This window comes from Pleurodeles waltl, chromosome 3_1 (assembly GCF_031143425.1).
Source record: "Pleurodeles waltl isolate 20211129_DDA chromosome 3_1, aPleWal1.hap1.20221129, whole genome shotgun sequence".
NCBI classification, from domain to species: domain Eukaryota; kingdom Metazoa; phylum Chordata; class Amphibia; order Caudata; family Salamandridae; genus Pleurodeles; species Pleurodeles waltl.
Window position 1 is genome coordinate 94,272,973 of NC_090440.1, and position 12,422 is coordinate 94,285,394.

The 12,422-nt window shown below is 43.9% G+C and overlaps 1 protein-coding gene across 1 annotated transcript in view; it reads right to left on the reverse strand.

The window, feature by feature from the left end:
• NADSYN1 (NAD synthetase 1) overlaps positions 1-12,422 on the reverse strand; it is a 154,966-nt gene that overhangs the window by 121,226 nt on the left and 21,318 nt on the right. The window contains exons 6-7 of the mRNA XM_069221909.1: positions 12,371-12,422; positions 9,351-9,439 (exon numbers count right to left, since the gene is read on the reverse strand). Of these exons, the coding sequence (XP_069078010.1) occupies positions 9,351-9,439; positions 12,371-12,422 (141 nt within the window). The remainder of the gene's footprint in view (positions 1-9,350; positions 9,440-12,370) is intronic.

The window sequence follows — 12,422 nt, forward strand, 5'->3', positions numbered from 1 at the left end:
GTTCAAAATAGGACATAAGAAGCTATTGTAAACTTAGCCCAGCCCCCAAGAGCATTAGCTGAAACCTTGATGGACTGAAGTGCATAGCACCATGAGGGTAGCTTCATGCCTCGTCGTAAGAGGCAGATGACCGCGATATCTCAGTTAACGTCGCTCTTTAGTAACTGTCTTTCAAGAGAATGCACTATTAAAAGACTTAGGAAAACAAATGTGATTTCAGGAAATTGAAAAATCGGAGGTGTTCTTATGAAGAAGGTTCCAAAAGGTGGGCTGCAAACAGAGAAGACCAAACAGAAAATCTGAAGTTGGAAAGCAGGATGATTCAACAAGGAATGGCTACGTATATATAGGCAGAGCACTTCCCCAAAAAAGCATATTGGCAGTAAGAAATGAATAACACTATCCTCTCCAGCAATGGAAATGGGGATGATACAAGATTGCCTAAATGTAAAATGAAGGCAAACAGGCAAGGCTCTAACCTATGGTACCAAAGGACCAGTATCTCGAGCCACACGAGGATTTACTCCTCATCATCTTACCAAAAGTCTCCTTTTCTTTGCAAGTTTGTTATCAATGAATCTGAAAATTGGTTAAAATCTGCACCATAGACCAGTGTGCTTCAGAAGAAAAGTAGCCAGAATATGTTCCTTCGTTCCCCAGGTGTCCTGGAAGTTTCTCTATCACCCTTTTATGAACTGAAAGTTGGATCTTCCCTACCAGCTGATCGATAAAAAGCGATTTCGTTTTCCTGGGAGGGAAGTCTAAGGCCAACTCACAAATCTGTACAATATCTACCAACTATTTGTCTTTTGTTCTAGTCAGACGGTCCGACATTCTTCTTTCCACCAGGATGCTTAATAGCAGAGTGAAGTAAATGCCTTCTAGCGACTGTGGCCTTTGCCAGCACTGCTGAAGGGTATTTGTTTCCTGTAATTTATACTCTGCTCCTCCGTTTGCTTCTGGGAACCGGACTAGTAGTAATGCGGATGTTGTTGCTGCCGTGGGCTGCTTGTTAAAGCCTCTCACACAGGTCTTCAATTTAACTGTTTTTCAATCCAACACCCTTCAGGTTTCATCTTTCGAAACCCTTTACTAGCATGGGAGCCGGAAGCAGAACTGTCAAAAAAAGACAATGCCTTCTGTGTGGCATGTCAGCTTAGAGAAAACTAAAGGCTTCATGGACGTGCCATACCAATGAGCTATCCGGCAAGAAAGCCGCTGATTAACTGGTCGTGAAGTGACCAATTCTTCTCCTTGGTCACTGGCGAGCAAATCTGCTAACTGCTCCGTACAGATGCAAAGGGCTCAGGCATCCAGATGGGGAGCACTGCAGAACCTGCTGCACATTATGACTTTGGCGCAAATGATGTAAATTAATATCATGAAAATATCTTCATGGCATCCTATAGATAGGCAGCGATATCCTAATATTTTTGAATATCTAAGACTACCCCATGATGAAGAAACACACATTTCAAAACGCTCAGAACCTCCATGTGGGTATCAGCATAATGTTGCAGTATGGTTTCATGCAAGGCTGTAGAGTTCACATGTAAGACTTCAGAAGCTGGCCCTCACAAATGGTGTCGGGAGTGGCAGATCCTATCCAACAGTGATTCTGGGCTGTTCAAGAGAACGATAATATGCTGAGAAAGAAACACAGCTCTTCCCTGGAGCTCCTGTTTAACATCTATCACAACCTTAGCAACGTGGGACAATACCAAAGTGGCTAAAACCCAATAAGGCAGTAAGAGAGTTGCAAGAACAGCATCAAGTGCATCCACACCACGCGCCGGACAATTTCCAATCTGGCCTCCACGCCATTTGAGGTTCCTAAAACCACTCAGTTGACTGTACGACAAGCTAATAAACATCTGGAATGAAGGAGGTTTTAATGTGCTCATCCTTTTAGTTCTTGATTCAGCCTCTCATAATGCTGGCAAACAAATTCTGCCCGAAAAGGTTGTCAACGCAGCAATAGCCAAAACCAAGTGAATCCAATTTTCTGTCCCTTTTCAGCACCTACTCTATATGTTTCAGCGCTTTAACACTGAAAGCACCCTAGTGCCCATGGAGTTGCAATGTAAATGGAATGCACAATGCAAAGTTAATGTAATACCTAAATAAATAAATTGCATTCCAGGGAAGGATGACTTTTGCTGTGGAAGCCAAAGTCCAGAAATCCATGTGCAACAATGGGTTCTGCCTTATTGGTCGCAATCTTCCTCTCCAAGGACCCTTCACTCATATACCCAAATCTTTGGCAGCATTGGTGAAAAACTGTCCCCAGTAACGAAAAGGAGGGGGCTCTTCGACAGTGACCTTGCTATGTTTACTAAGTAAAACAGGTTTGTCTCAGCTACCCATATCTATGTACAAAATGAAAGCCTCATCCAAGCTCTCCCGGCTGGACACCACTACTGGTCCCATCAGACCCGTCAAACCAACGATAACTCAATTCCACGTGACCTTAGATCCTCCACAAAACGTTCATATCCCACATGCAGTATAATCCACACAAATCCACTACTACCCAACTCCATGTGACTTTAAATCCCCCACAAAGCTTTTATATTCCACTTACAGTGAAAACCCCTCAGCCATATGTGTGTATGCATGCATATATATATGTGAGTGTGGCTATCAAGGAGGAAACCAAGGTGCTGTACACCTCAAGAAAGATGGGGGCACATCTGGGAGTAGGGTTTATATAGAGGCCCTTTGGTTCAACAATTGTGATATTTATTGAAGGTGGATGAGGAGCTTCTTGGACCAGTAATCTTCTGAGCTGCAGGAGTGAAAGGACAGAAGTGATGTGTAGTGGGAAGGTATAACAGAGAGGGGGTTGCTGGAAGGCTTTTCTCATGTTTCAGTTTGTACCTACTGACCTGGAACCCTGAGAGCCTTCCTTTAAATTAGGTCCTCTAGAGGGGGAAGGGTGGTTTGTTGCCTGTTTGTCCTTATAGGTTAGGTGGGTGCTACGACACCCCTTCCATTTTTTGTTTTTTTTACATTGAAAACTAATAAAGAACTTTGGGCCAGATGTACCAAGGGGTTTTACCCATTCTGTGTCTATGGAAAAATGCTTTAGTACATATGGCCCTTTGAACCATAAATTAGGTCCTCTCTTCCCAGATTCAAGGTTTAATGTGCCACTTTGTTATCTGTGAACATCACCATTAAAGATAATTCAGTATTGAATTAATGAAAACATTAAAAAGGACAGCTCTGCCAGTTGCGGCAGCAGGATGGCCGCTGTATCCTGGGCCTTCATGAGATGATGCTGCCTTTCTGTGGCCATGACTCAGGTTTGGGAGGTGTCAGGGAGCAGGAGTGGCAGGAGCAGTAGTCACAAGGGGAATAGATTACATGCTCAGGTTTTAGCCCATTGATTCCCAAGCCCAGCCACAAGCATGAGGAAACAACAGAGAAAGTGATAAAATGATGTGCAGCTGGACTATGTATCTGAAAATATAGTGCTTGAGGGGAACTGAAAGAGAGGGGCTCTTGTGGCCCTGGTTTTAGCAGCATCCAGAGATCTCCTGCTGCCGTCAATCAGGAAATAGATTCCTCGACTCTTCTAGTGCCTCTGATAGCACTAGAAGAGTTGAAGAATCTGTTACCTGATGGGCAGCAGAAGGAGAATCTGGTTTCTGATTTTGCTCCCTAAAACACACTTTCTGTACTACTGAATGAGCCATAGGCCAGGCTACTCAAAATTAGGGACAGTTTGTTGGCCCCAGATTAAGAGAACTTGAGCCATCTCAGGCAGCTAAGCATGGCTGACAAAAGGACAAGCGATGCACTCAGAATAACCAGACACCTGCAGCAGTCCAACAAGAACATTGAGGCCACAGTAAATGCTATGGAAGAAGCGATGGAGGACTTCAGGAGCCACACAACACGAACATGATACCTTAGGCAAAAAGATGGTGGCAGTGAAATCATCTGTGCAGTCATTTACGGCTAGCATCCACAACAGAGAGTGTTCACATCCTCCTAATGCTACTGGCATCTAAAACTAAGCAGTCAGAAAATGCTGAGAGCTGCCCAAATACAAATGTTGGCGGGGGAGGGGGGGGGTCTCCTTTCTTGAAAGAACTGTGGAAATAGGGACTGATCTGGAGTCATCTGAAAACAAAGCTGCTAAGTGTTGATTCTGCAGCCTTGGTCGAAGTGGTGAATGATATAAGATTCCATGCAAAGGGCACTCCAGGTCCAACTGGTAATTAAAAAACAGCAACAATTGATTACCAGAGCCGCTGTCTGAGAGATGCCACTTAAGTGTGCACATACTACTGGAACTGCAGATAGTGAAGAGGAACCCAAGTACAATTAGGTAAGAAGCTTCCATGTTGCACCCATGTGGGGTGGGAGGCACATGAATTATTGGTTCTCGCATCTGTATCCTGCCAGTGATTAGTTTCTAGAGGTCACATGGAGGTTTTAGGTGAAGGGTCTGCAAAGGCTGGTACATGAAGGCACCTGGCTGTTGTTGAGCAATGGGCAAGGGGAGAACATCTGGACAGGACTACTACAGTATCCTATACACTTATGGGATCCTAAAATGTACACCTGCTTCATGTGCATGATGCTGGTTGTGCTAAAATGTTAATAAAAACAATTTCTTAAAAGGCTGGTACCTGAAGGCACCTGGCTGCTGTTTCGTACTAATTTTTAAGGCTGTGTGATATACATACCTATCTGTCTGATTGGACTGATATGATCTTATTCTAGTTCGCTCTTTTGTTACCCTAGAGGGACAATATGCCCCCTAAGGACCATTTGATGTGCTTTGAACGTGGGCAGCTTAGAAGGTTACAGGATGGTTGTAAAAACTTTCTTTGGGGTGTTATTATTTGGGATGCTACCTCTAGAGTAGTAATAACCATCCAATAAAGATACTGAATACAAAAGAAATAGAAAAAAATGTTTTTGTTTGGGTTTGGTTTATTTTTATCCTTTCTTTTTTTGTTTTTATCATGTGGTGTTTGCAGTCCTTCTCTACTCCTCTGTCCCTAAGCCATAGTAAAATAGCACCAAGGCCCAAGGACAGGATAATGTGTTTTTGGAGCTGTGTTTTGGAGATGCAGAGTGGCTGCTTAATATATTTACGGGCCCAGCTCCTTGTTGTCTAAATAGACCTCACCAGGAACATTACAAACATGCTGGACTAGCAGAGTCTTCTCTGTGAGGCAGTAGTGAGGCTTCATGTTCTGTGATGCAGGATGCTTATCTTTATGTCGCTCTGACAGACTAAGACACATTACGCACTCTCCAATAATGATACAGTCAGCGATGCCACTTAATAAGTCAAACAGCAGCCTTCCATGGCTTTCACTGGCTTTGCTGCGGCACCGGTTGAAGAACTGGTGAAACCAGCAGTGCTTTGATGCCTACAGGGAAGGCAGGTGACATCTGCTTCAGAATATATTCACTTGCATAGATACTCAGTAGTAGACAAGGACCAGGCGTATCATGAACATCTACCCCATGGCCTCCTACAATAGAGTTTCTTAAGATTCAGTGCCTATCTTTTTCTGGACACTACATTCGATCATGTCCGTCTCCTTAACTTCTTTTACTGACGGTCCAAAACCCCTTCCTCGTGTCACTCTTCACCCTACCCCAACAGGTCTGATTACATGGTCTCCTGTTCTTGACCCACACCTTGATGCTTACCTCCTCCCTCAAACTTACACTAATGTATTTAATATGCAGGATTCTGCTATAGCTAAAATATGTCTACCAGGCGGGCTTTACACCGAATACTGTCTGTCTAAAAGGAAGTTCACCTCAAGCATGGATGCTGCAGTTGGAACACTATTGTGTCCGTCGCAAGCCGGATAACCCAGACCGCAGGACCTGGGACGTGAACGCGGCGTGGGAACAAGTTAGTGGAGCAGTGTATGTTATTTTTACTTTACACGTTCGCATTATTTACATTACACAGCTTTACATTTATTCACGTTCAATTACACATATTTACAATTAGAGGTACATAGAAATCAGGTGATACATCTGAGAGCAGGCAGAGATTAGAGGCTTCAGTGCCAAGGATATGTGTAAGGAAATGCCTCCTTGGCATGGTTGCCCCCTGACTTTTTGCCTTTGCTGATGCTATGTTTACAATTGAAAGTGTGCTGAGGCCTGCTAACCAGGCCCCAGCACCAGTGTTCTTTCCCTAACCTGTACTTTTGTATCCACAATTGGCAGACCCTGGCATCCAGATAAGTCCCTTGTAACTGGTACTTCTAGTACCAAGGGCCCTGATGCCAAGGAAGGTCTCTAAGGGCTGCAGCATGTCTTATGCCACCCTGGAGACCTCTCACTCAGCACAGACACACTGCTTGCCAGCTTGTGTGTGCTAGTGAGAACAAAACGAGTAAGTCGACATGGCACTCCCCTCAGGGTGCCATGCCAGCCTCTCACTGCCTATGCAGTATAGGTAAGACACCCCTCTAGCAGGCCTTACAGCCCTAAGGCAGGGTGCACTATACCATGGGTGAGGGTACCAGTGCATGAGCATGGTACCCCTACAGTGTCTAAACAAAACCTTAGACATTGTAAGTGCAGGGTAGCCATAAGAGTATATGGTCTGGGAGTTTGTCAAACACGAACTCCACAGCACCATAATGGCTACACTGAAAACTGGGAAGTTTGGTATCAAACTTCTCAGCACAATAAATGCACACTGATGCCAGTGTACATTTTATTGTAAAATACACCACAGAGGGCACCTTAGAGGTGCCCCCTGAAACTTAACCGACTATCTGTGTAGGCTGACTAGTTTTAGCAGCCTGCCACAAACCGAGACATGTTGCTGGCCCCATGGGGAGAGTGCCTTTGTCACTCTGAGGCCAGTAACAAAGCCTGCACTGGGTGGAGATGCTAACACCTCCCCCAGGCAGGAATTGTCACACCTGGCGGTGAGCCTCAAAGGCTCACCTCCTTTGTGCCAACCCAGCAGGACACTCCAGCTAGTGGAGTTGCCCGCCCCCTCCGGCCAGGCCCCACTTTTGGCGGCAAGGCCGGAGAAAATAATGAGAATAACAAGGAGGAGTCACTGGCCAGTCAGGACAGCCCCTAAGGTGTCCTGAGCTGAGGTGACTCTAACTTTTAGAAATCCTCCATCTTGCAGATGGAGGATTCCCCCAATAGGGTTAGGATTGTGACCCCCTCCCCTTGGGAGGAGGCACAAAGAGGGTGTACCCACCCTCAGGGCTAGTAGCCATTGGCTACTAACCCCCCAGACCTAAACACACCCTTAAATTTAGTATTTAAGGGCTACCCTGAACCCTAGAAAATTAGATTCCTGCAACTACAAGAAGAAGGACTGCCTAGCTGAAAAACCCCTGCAGAGGAAGACCAGAAGACGACAACTGCCTTGGCTCCAGAAACTCACCGGCCTGTCTCCTGCCTTCCAAAGATCCTGCTCCAGCGACGCCTTCCAAAGGGACCAGCGACCTCGACATCCTCTGAGGACTGCCCCTGCTTCGAAAAGACAAGAAACTCCCGAGGACAGCGGACCTGCTCCAAGAAAAGCTGCAACTTTGTTTCCAGCAGCTTTAAAGAACCCCGCAAGCTCCCCGCAAGAAGCGTGAGACTTGCAACACTGCACCCGGCGACCCCGACTCGGCTGGTGGCGATCCAACACCTCAGGAGGGACCCCAGGACTACTCTAAGACAGTGAGTACAAAAACCTGTCCCCCCTGAGCCCCCACAGCGCCGCCTGCAGAGGGAATCCCGAGGCTTCCCCTGACCGCGACTCTTTGAATCCAAAGTCCCGACGCCTGGGAGAGACCCTGCACCCGCAGCCCCCAGGGCCTGAAGGACCGGACTTTCACTGGAGAAGTGACCCCCAGGAGTCCCTCTCCCTTGCCCAAGTGGAGGTTTCCCCGAGGAATCCCCCCCTTGCCTGCCTGCAGCGCTGAAGAGATCCCGAGATCTCCCATTGACTTCCATTACAAACCCGACGCTTGTTTCTACACTGCACCCGGCCGCCCCCGCGCTGCTGAGGGTGAAATTTCTGTGTGGGCTTGTGTCCCCCCCGGTGCCCTACAAAACCCCCCTGGTCTGCCCTCCGAAGACGCGGGTACTTACCTGCAAGCAGACCGGAACCGGGGCACCCCCTTCTCTCCATTCTAGCCTATGTGTTTTGGGCACCACTTTGAACTCTGCACCTGACCGGCCCTGAGCTGCTGGTGTGGTGACTTTGGGGTTGCTCTGAACCCCCAACGGTGGGCTACCTTGGACCAAGAACTGAACCCTGTAAGTGTCTTACTTACCTGGTAAAACTAACCAAAACTTACCTCCCCTAGGAACTGTGAAAATTGCACTAAGTGTCCACTTTTAAAACAGCTATTTGTCAATAACTTGAAAAGTATACATGCAATTTTTATGATTTGAAGTTCCTAAAGTACTTACCTGCAATACCTTTCGAATGAGATATTACATGTAGAATTTGAACCTGTGGTTCTTAAAATAAACTAAGAAAAGATATTTTTCTATATAAAAACCTATTGGCTGGATTTGTCTCCGAGTGTGTGTACCTCATTTATTGTCTATGTGTATGTACAACAAATGCTTAACACTACTCCTTGGATAAGCCTACTGCTCGACCACACTACCACAAAATAGAGCATTAGTATTATCTATTTTTTTACCACTATTTTACCTCTAAGGGGAACCCTTGGACTCTGTGCATGCTATTCCTTACTTTGAAATAGCACATACAGAGCCAACTTCCTACAATATGCATTTAGAAACTATACTATTTAAACTCTGCTCCAGCTCCTCCCTATGGGGGTTTCTGGGGCACACCTTATACCATGCACGAAGCTCCTCTGTACGGTAACGGGAAGTTGTTTAGGTGCGTGGGAAGGGTTTTTACATATAAATCGAGTTTAAGATATAATCCAAAAGGAAATAATTGGATTTCAGTTACTGTCTAAACCTGTTTCTTGTCAGAGCATCAGCCATAGCCATTATTTAGATGGTGGTAGTAAATACTGCAGTAATGTCAAACAGCGTAATACCATTACACAAGGCATCTATGCTGAATTTAATAATTCATGGGCAAATACAGTGAGAATATACAGTAAATTTAGAAGAGTGCTAAAATGTTGGTAACACTATTACTGGACATCTTTACCGCCCTGCTTCATTAACAACAATGGTTATATGCTAAAGAATACTACGATTTAGTTAAGGGGCAAAGCTAAGTGCTAAATGGGCGTGTAGTAAAAAGCAGTTGACCTCGTAAACTATTATACTTATGATGAGTCGCCAATCATATGGAATGTTACATTACTTTTTTGACAAAACAAAGATGCACCCACAACAATTACCTGTTCGGTGCCCAGAGCTCCTCACAAATTTCACTTCCAATGCATGTGTCCTTAGTGGCTATAACTGCATCTCCGAAAGCCACTGTTTCCTAAAACAAAGACTCTTGTGAAAAAAGAGCAACGGAAAGTCTACGTTCTTGAAATTATGTCTATATGGTGGAATTTATTTTTGCCAAAACAGCGATCTCCAAACAGCGGTAGTTAATTATAAATTAGGTACCTTTAAAGAGGGACGGAGAAAGAACTTATACTTATGTACATGTGTCTTTGTAGTTTTGGGCGAGTTTGATTTTATGTAGGAATTGCCACCTTTATTTTTGCTAATAATATATCATTCGTTTAACAAAAAATACACAAAGCATGGAGGCCATTTATACACCACAATCCTACTTTTTTGGTCCATATTTGGCCCAGATTGGTAACAGGATCAAAAAGTAGATTCTCTACATACAAAATCCTCATGTTAATTTTTACTTCCCACTGAAGCCCAAATAGTTGATCATCTTCATATTAAGCACGACAAAAGTCAGCCTTTGCACCCTAACATCTACTTTTCTGCCTGCTGCAGTGGTTACCATCATTTGGAGTCTCTAAACCCACAAACTTTGTGTGTTGATCCAACCTATACTGATTGGCTAGGAGCACTTCAGACTTTTTTGGCAACTGACCATGTTGGATCTGTTGAACCGGATAGAGAATTCCCAGACACCACCAGGTTCTGTGGTACAACCACATACAACTCCAGACACCTACACGAAAGGACACACACCTAAAGTGGATGGAAAAGACTAATTGCCACAAAAACGTGGAAATGTATTCAGCTGGCAGCACATTATTTTGCAGTACTCACAGACCTACAGCGACAAAGTATTCATTATAATGAGATATATTCAGCAGACTTCGGGTTACGTCCGAAAGGATATCGACGGACGTGGCATGATAACGTCTGTTGTTTTCATCACTATATTGACTTAGAACATACTTTGTTTGCGGACACTCTGTTCACTTTCAAAGAAAATATACAAAAAGAATAATAGTTCCAAAAAACAAAAATTCTGGAAATAAAAAAAGAAAAGAAAAAAAAAAAAAAAAAAAAAAAAAAAAACTTATGTTAAGGGATGTTATGGTTGAGATCTACTTAAAGATATCATCTTTGTGATGTCTAAAGATTATTTATTTCAACAAATTTCTAGGTTTTTATATCAAACGTTATTCTCTCAAACATAATTTTCCTTTAACCAGTTTTTCAGTGAACTGTTCTGGTTTTGTTGGCCTTTGGTAAAAGCAGGAACCAACAAAATGCTGAAAGCGACTGTGCACAGCAAGTATTAGCTGAAGGCCTTTTTCCTCTTCATCCCTGTCCCTAATCCTCTGAACTGCTGTACCTGGAGTTCTGCAGTGCTCAGTAGGCACTGGGCGGAGGGCACAACATTTATCGCCACCTTGCACCTTACCTCTGTGTTCTGGACCCACAAACCTGTGGTGTTTGGATTGTGCATTGTCTTCCTTTGGCCACACCCAAGCCCAGGGAGATCTTGCAGAGCACTTGTTTCAGCCATGCACAGAAGATATTGGATGCAAGGTTTGGTCAATGTCCACATGTCCCTGTGACCTAGAGTACACATCTCATGCCCTTCAGACAGGCAGAGTGAGCCCTGGAAGCAGGAGGTGGCAGCCACCATACCTTGTTCCAAGTACCTCTTCCAACAACCACGCCGCCAGCTTCATCTCTGTGCAAGTTGTACCCTTTGTGAAATAATTTCAGGAAGTATTTGAAAATACCTCTAGGCACACGAGCCAAATCAAAAACACTCAAATTCAACTCTAATCAAGAATATTTTCTGATAAAAGTTCTATCTTCTTTCCAAATTCTGTGGAATTCGATTTAGAAGATGTTGTTTTAAGAGAAAGCAAAACTGTTTTACCCCCAGTAATTTCACTCCAGCTTAACCAAACTGCAAGAAATGTCAAATTAAGGATCTTGGTTGAATGAATCAAGTGTCTGCCAATGTTGTGCACATATATCAAACACCAGCCAAGTTGCTAGAGAAAACAAAGATATAGAGAAAAACCACCATTTGATTCCTGACCAATACCCATTTTAATTCATATATCTCAAAACTACTGAATTCATCAACACCAAACAAAAAGAGGATCTATTCAGGGTAAAACTCTATGCTCGGGATGAGTGCAGTGTACTTCTGGTCAGCATTCTGCACACCAACAATAGCAAAAGGTTCCAAAGGACTTAAAATGGTACATGCTACTCCCGGATCATCTCATGTAAGTGCCTCCCCGTGTGGTCATTCAGCAAGTTATATGAAATGAAGAAAGTTAGCTTGAAAGAAACACGCAATTGTTACGCTTCATTCTGATAATCTATTCGTCAACAACTTTATTTGTGTGTAATCAACCCAACCATGGCTATGTGATTACAATCTATATATTATAGATGGCACGAATGACTCTCAGCTGTGGTTACGTTGGTTAGAGCAAAGAAAAGCATTTATTTAATCACTTTGGTCCACTCTAATGCCCTGAGACGTCTTTGCGCTAAGTCTATTATAATGAAAAAGTTGCTCCACTAGTTGCTGAATAGCCAGATTTTAAGACATTGCCTGAAAGACAAAAGATTAGGACTGGTGTTCAAATTCATAGGTAGCACATTCCACAACTTAGCAGTTACTTTAATAAAACGTCTGCTCCCCAAGATGCGCGTTTAGCCACACAGGCACTGTGAAGTTGTGGACAACTTTCTAAAACAACATTAACTTCTTGTAAGTACCTAGGCAGAGAGTTAACAACAGCTTTAGCTATCAAATATGTAGGTAAAAAAGAGAAAACCGTGATTGGACGAATGACCACAGTGGACGACCAGCCTTATCACACTTTCAGAAAGTGCGGCATACTCAAGTGTTCATTTTTGTTGCCAAATTACAATCTTGTATTTTACAGCATGAAAGAGAACGTTCAAGTTGCACTACAACCTGCAGACAATAGTCTCTTCCAATAAAACGTACCTGTCCAGTTAACTCTTGTATCATCCTTGGTAAAAAGTATTCTTCCACATGC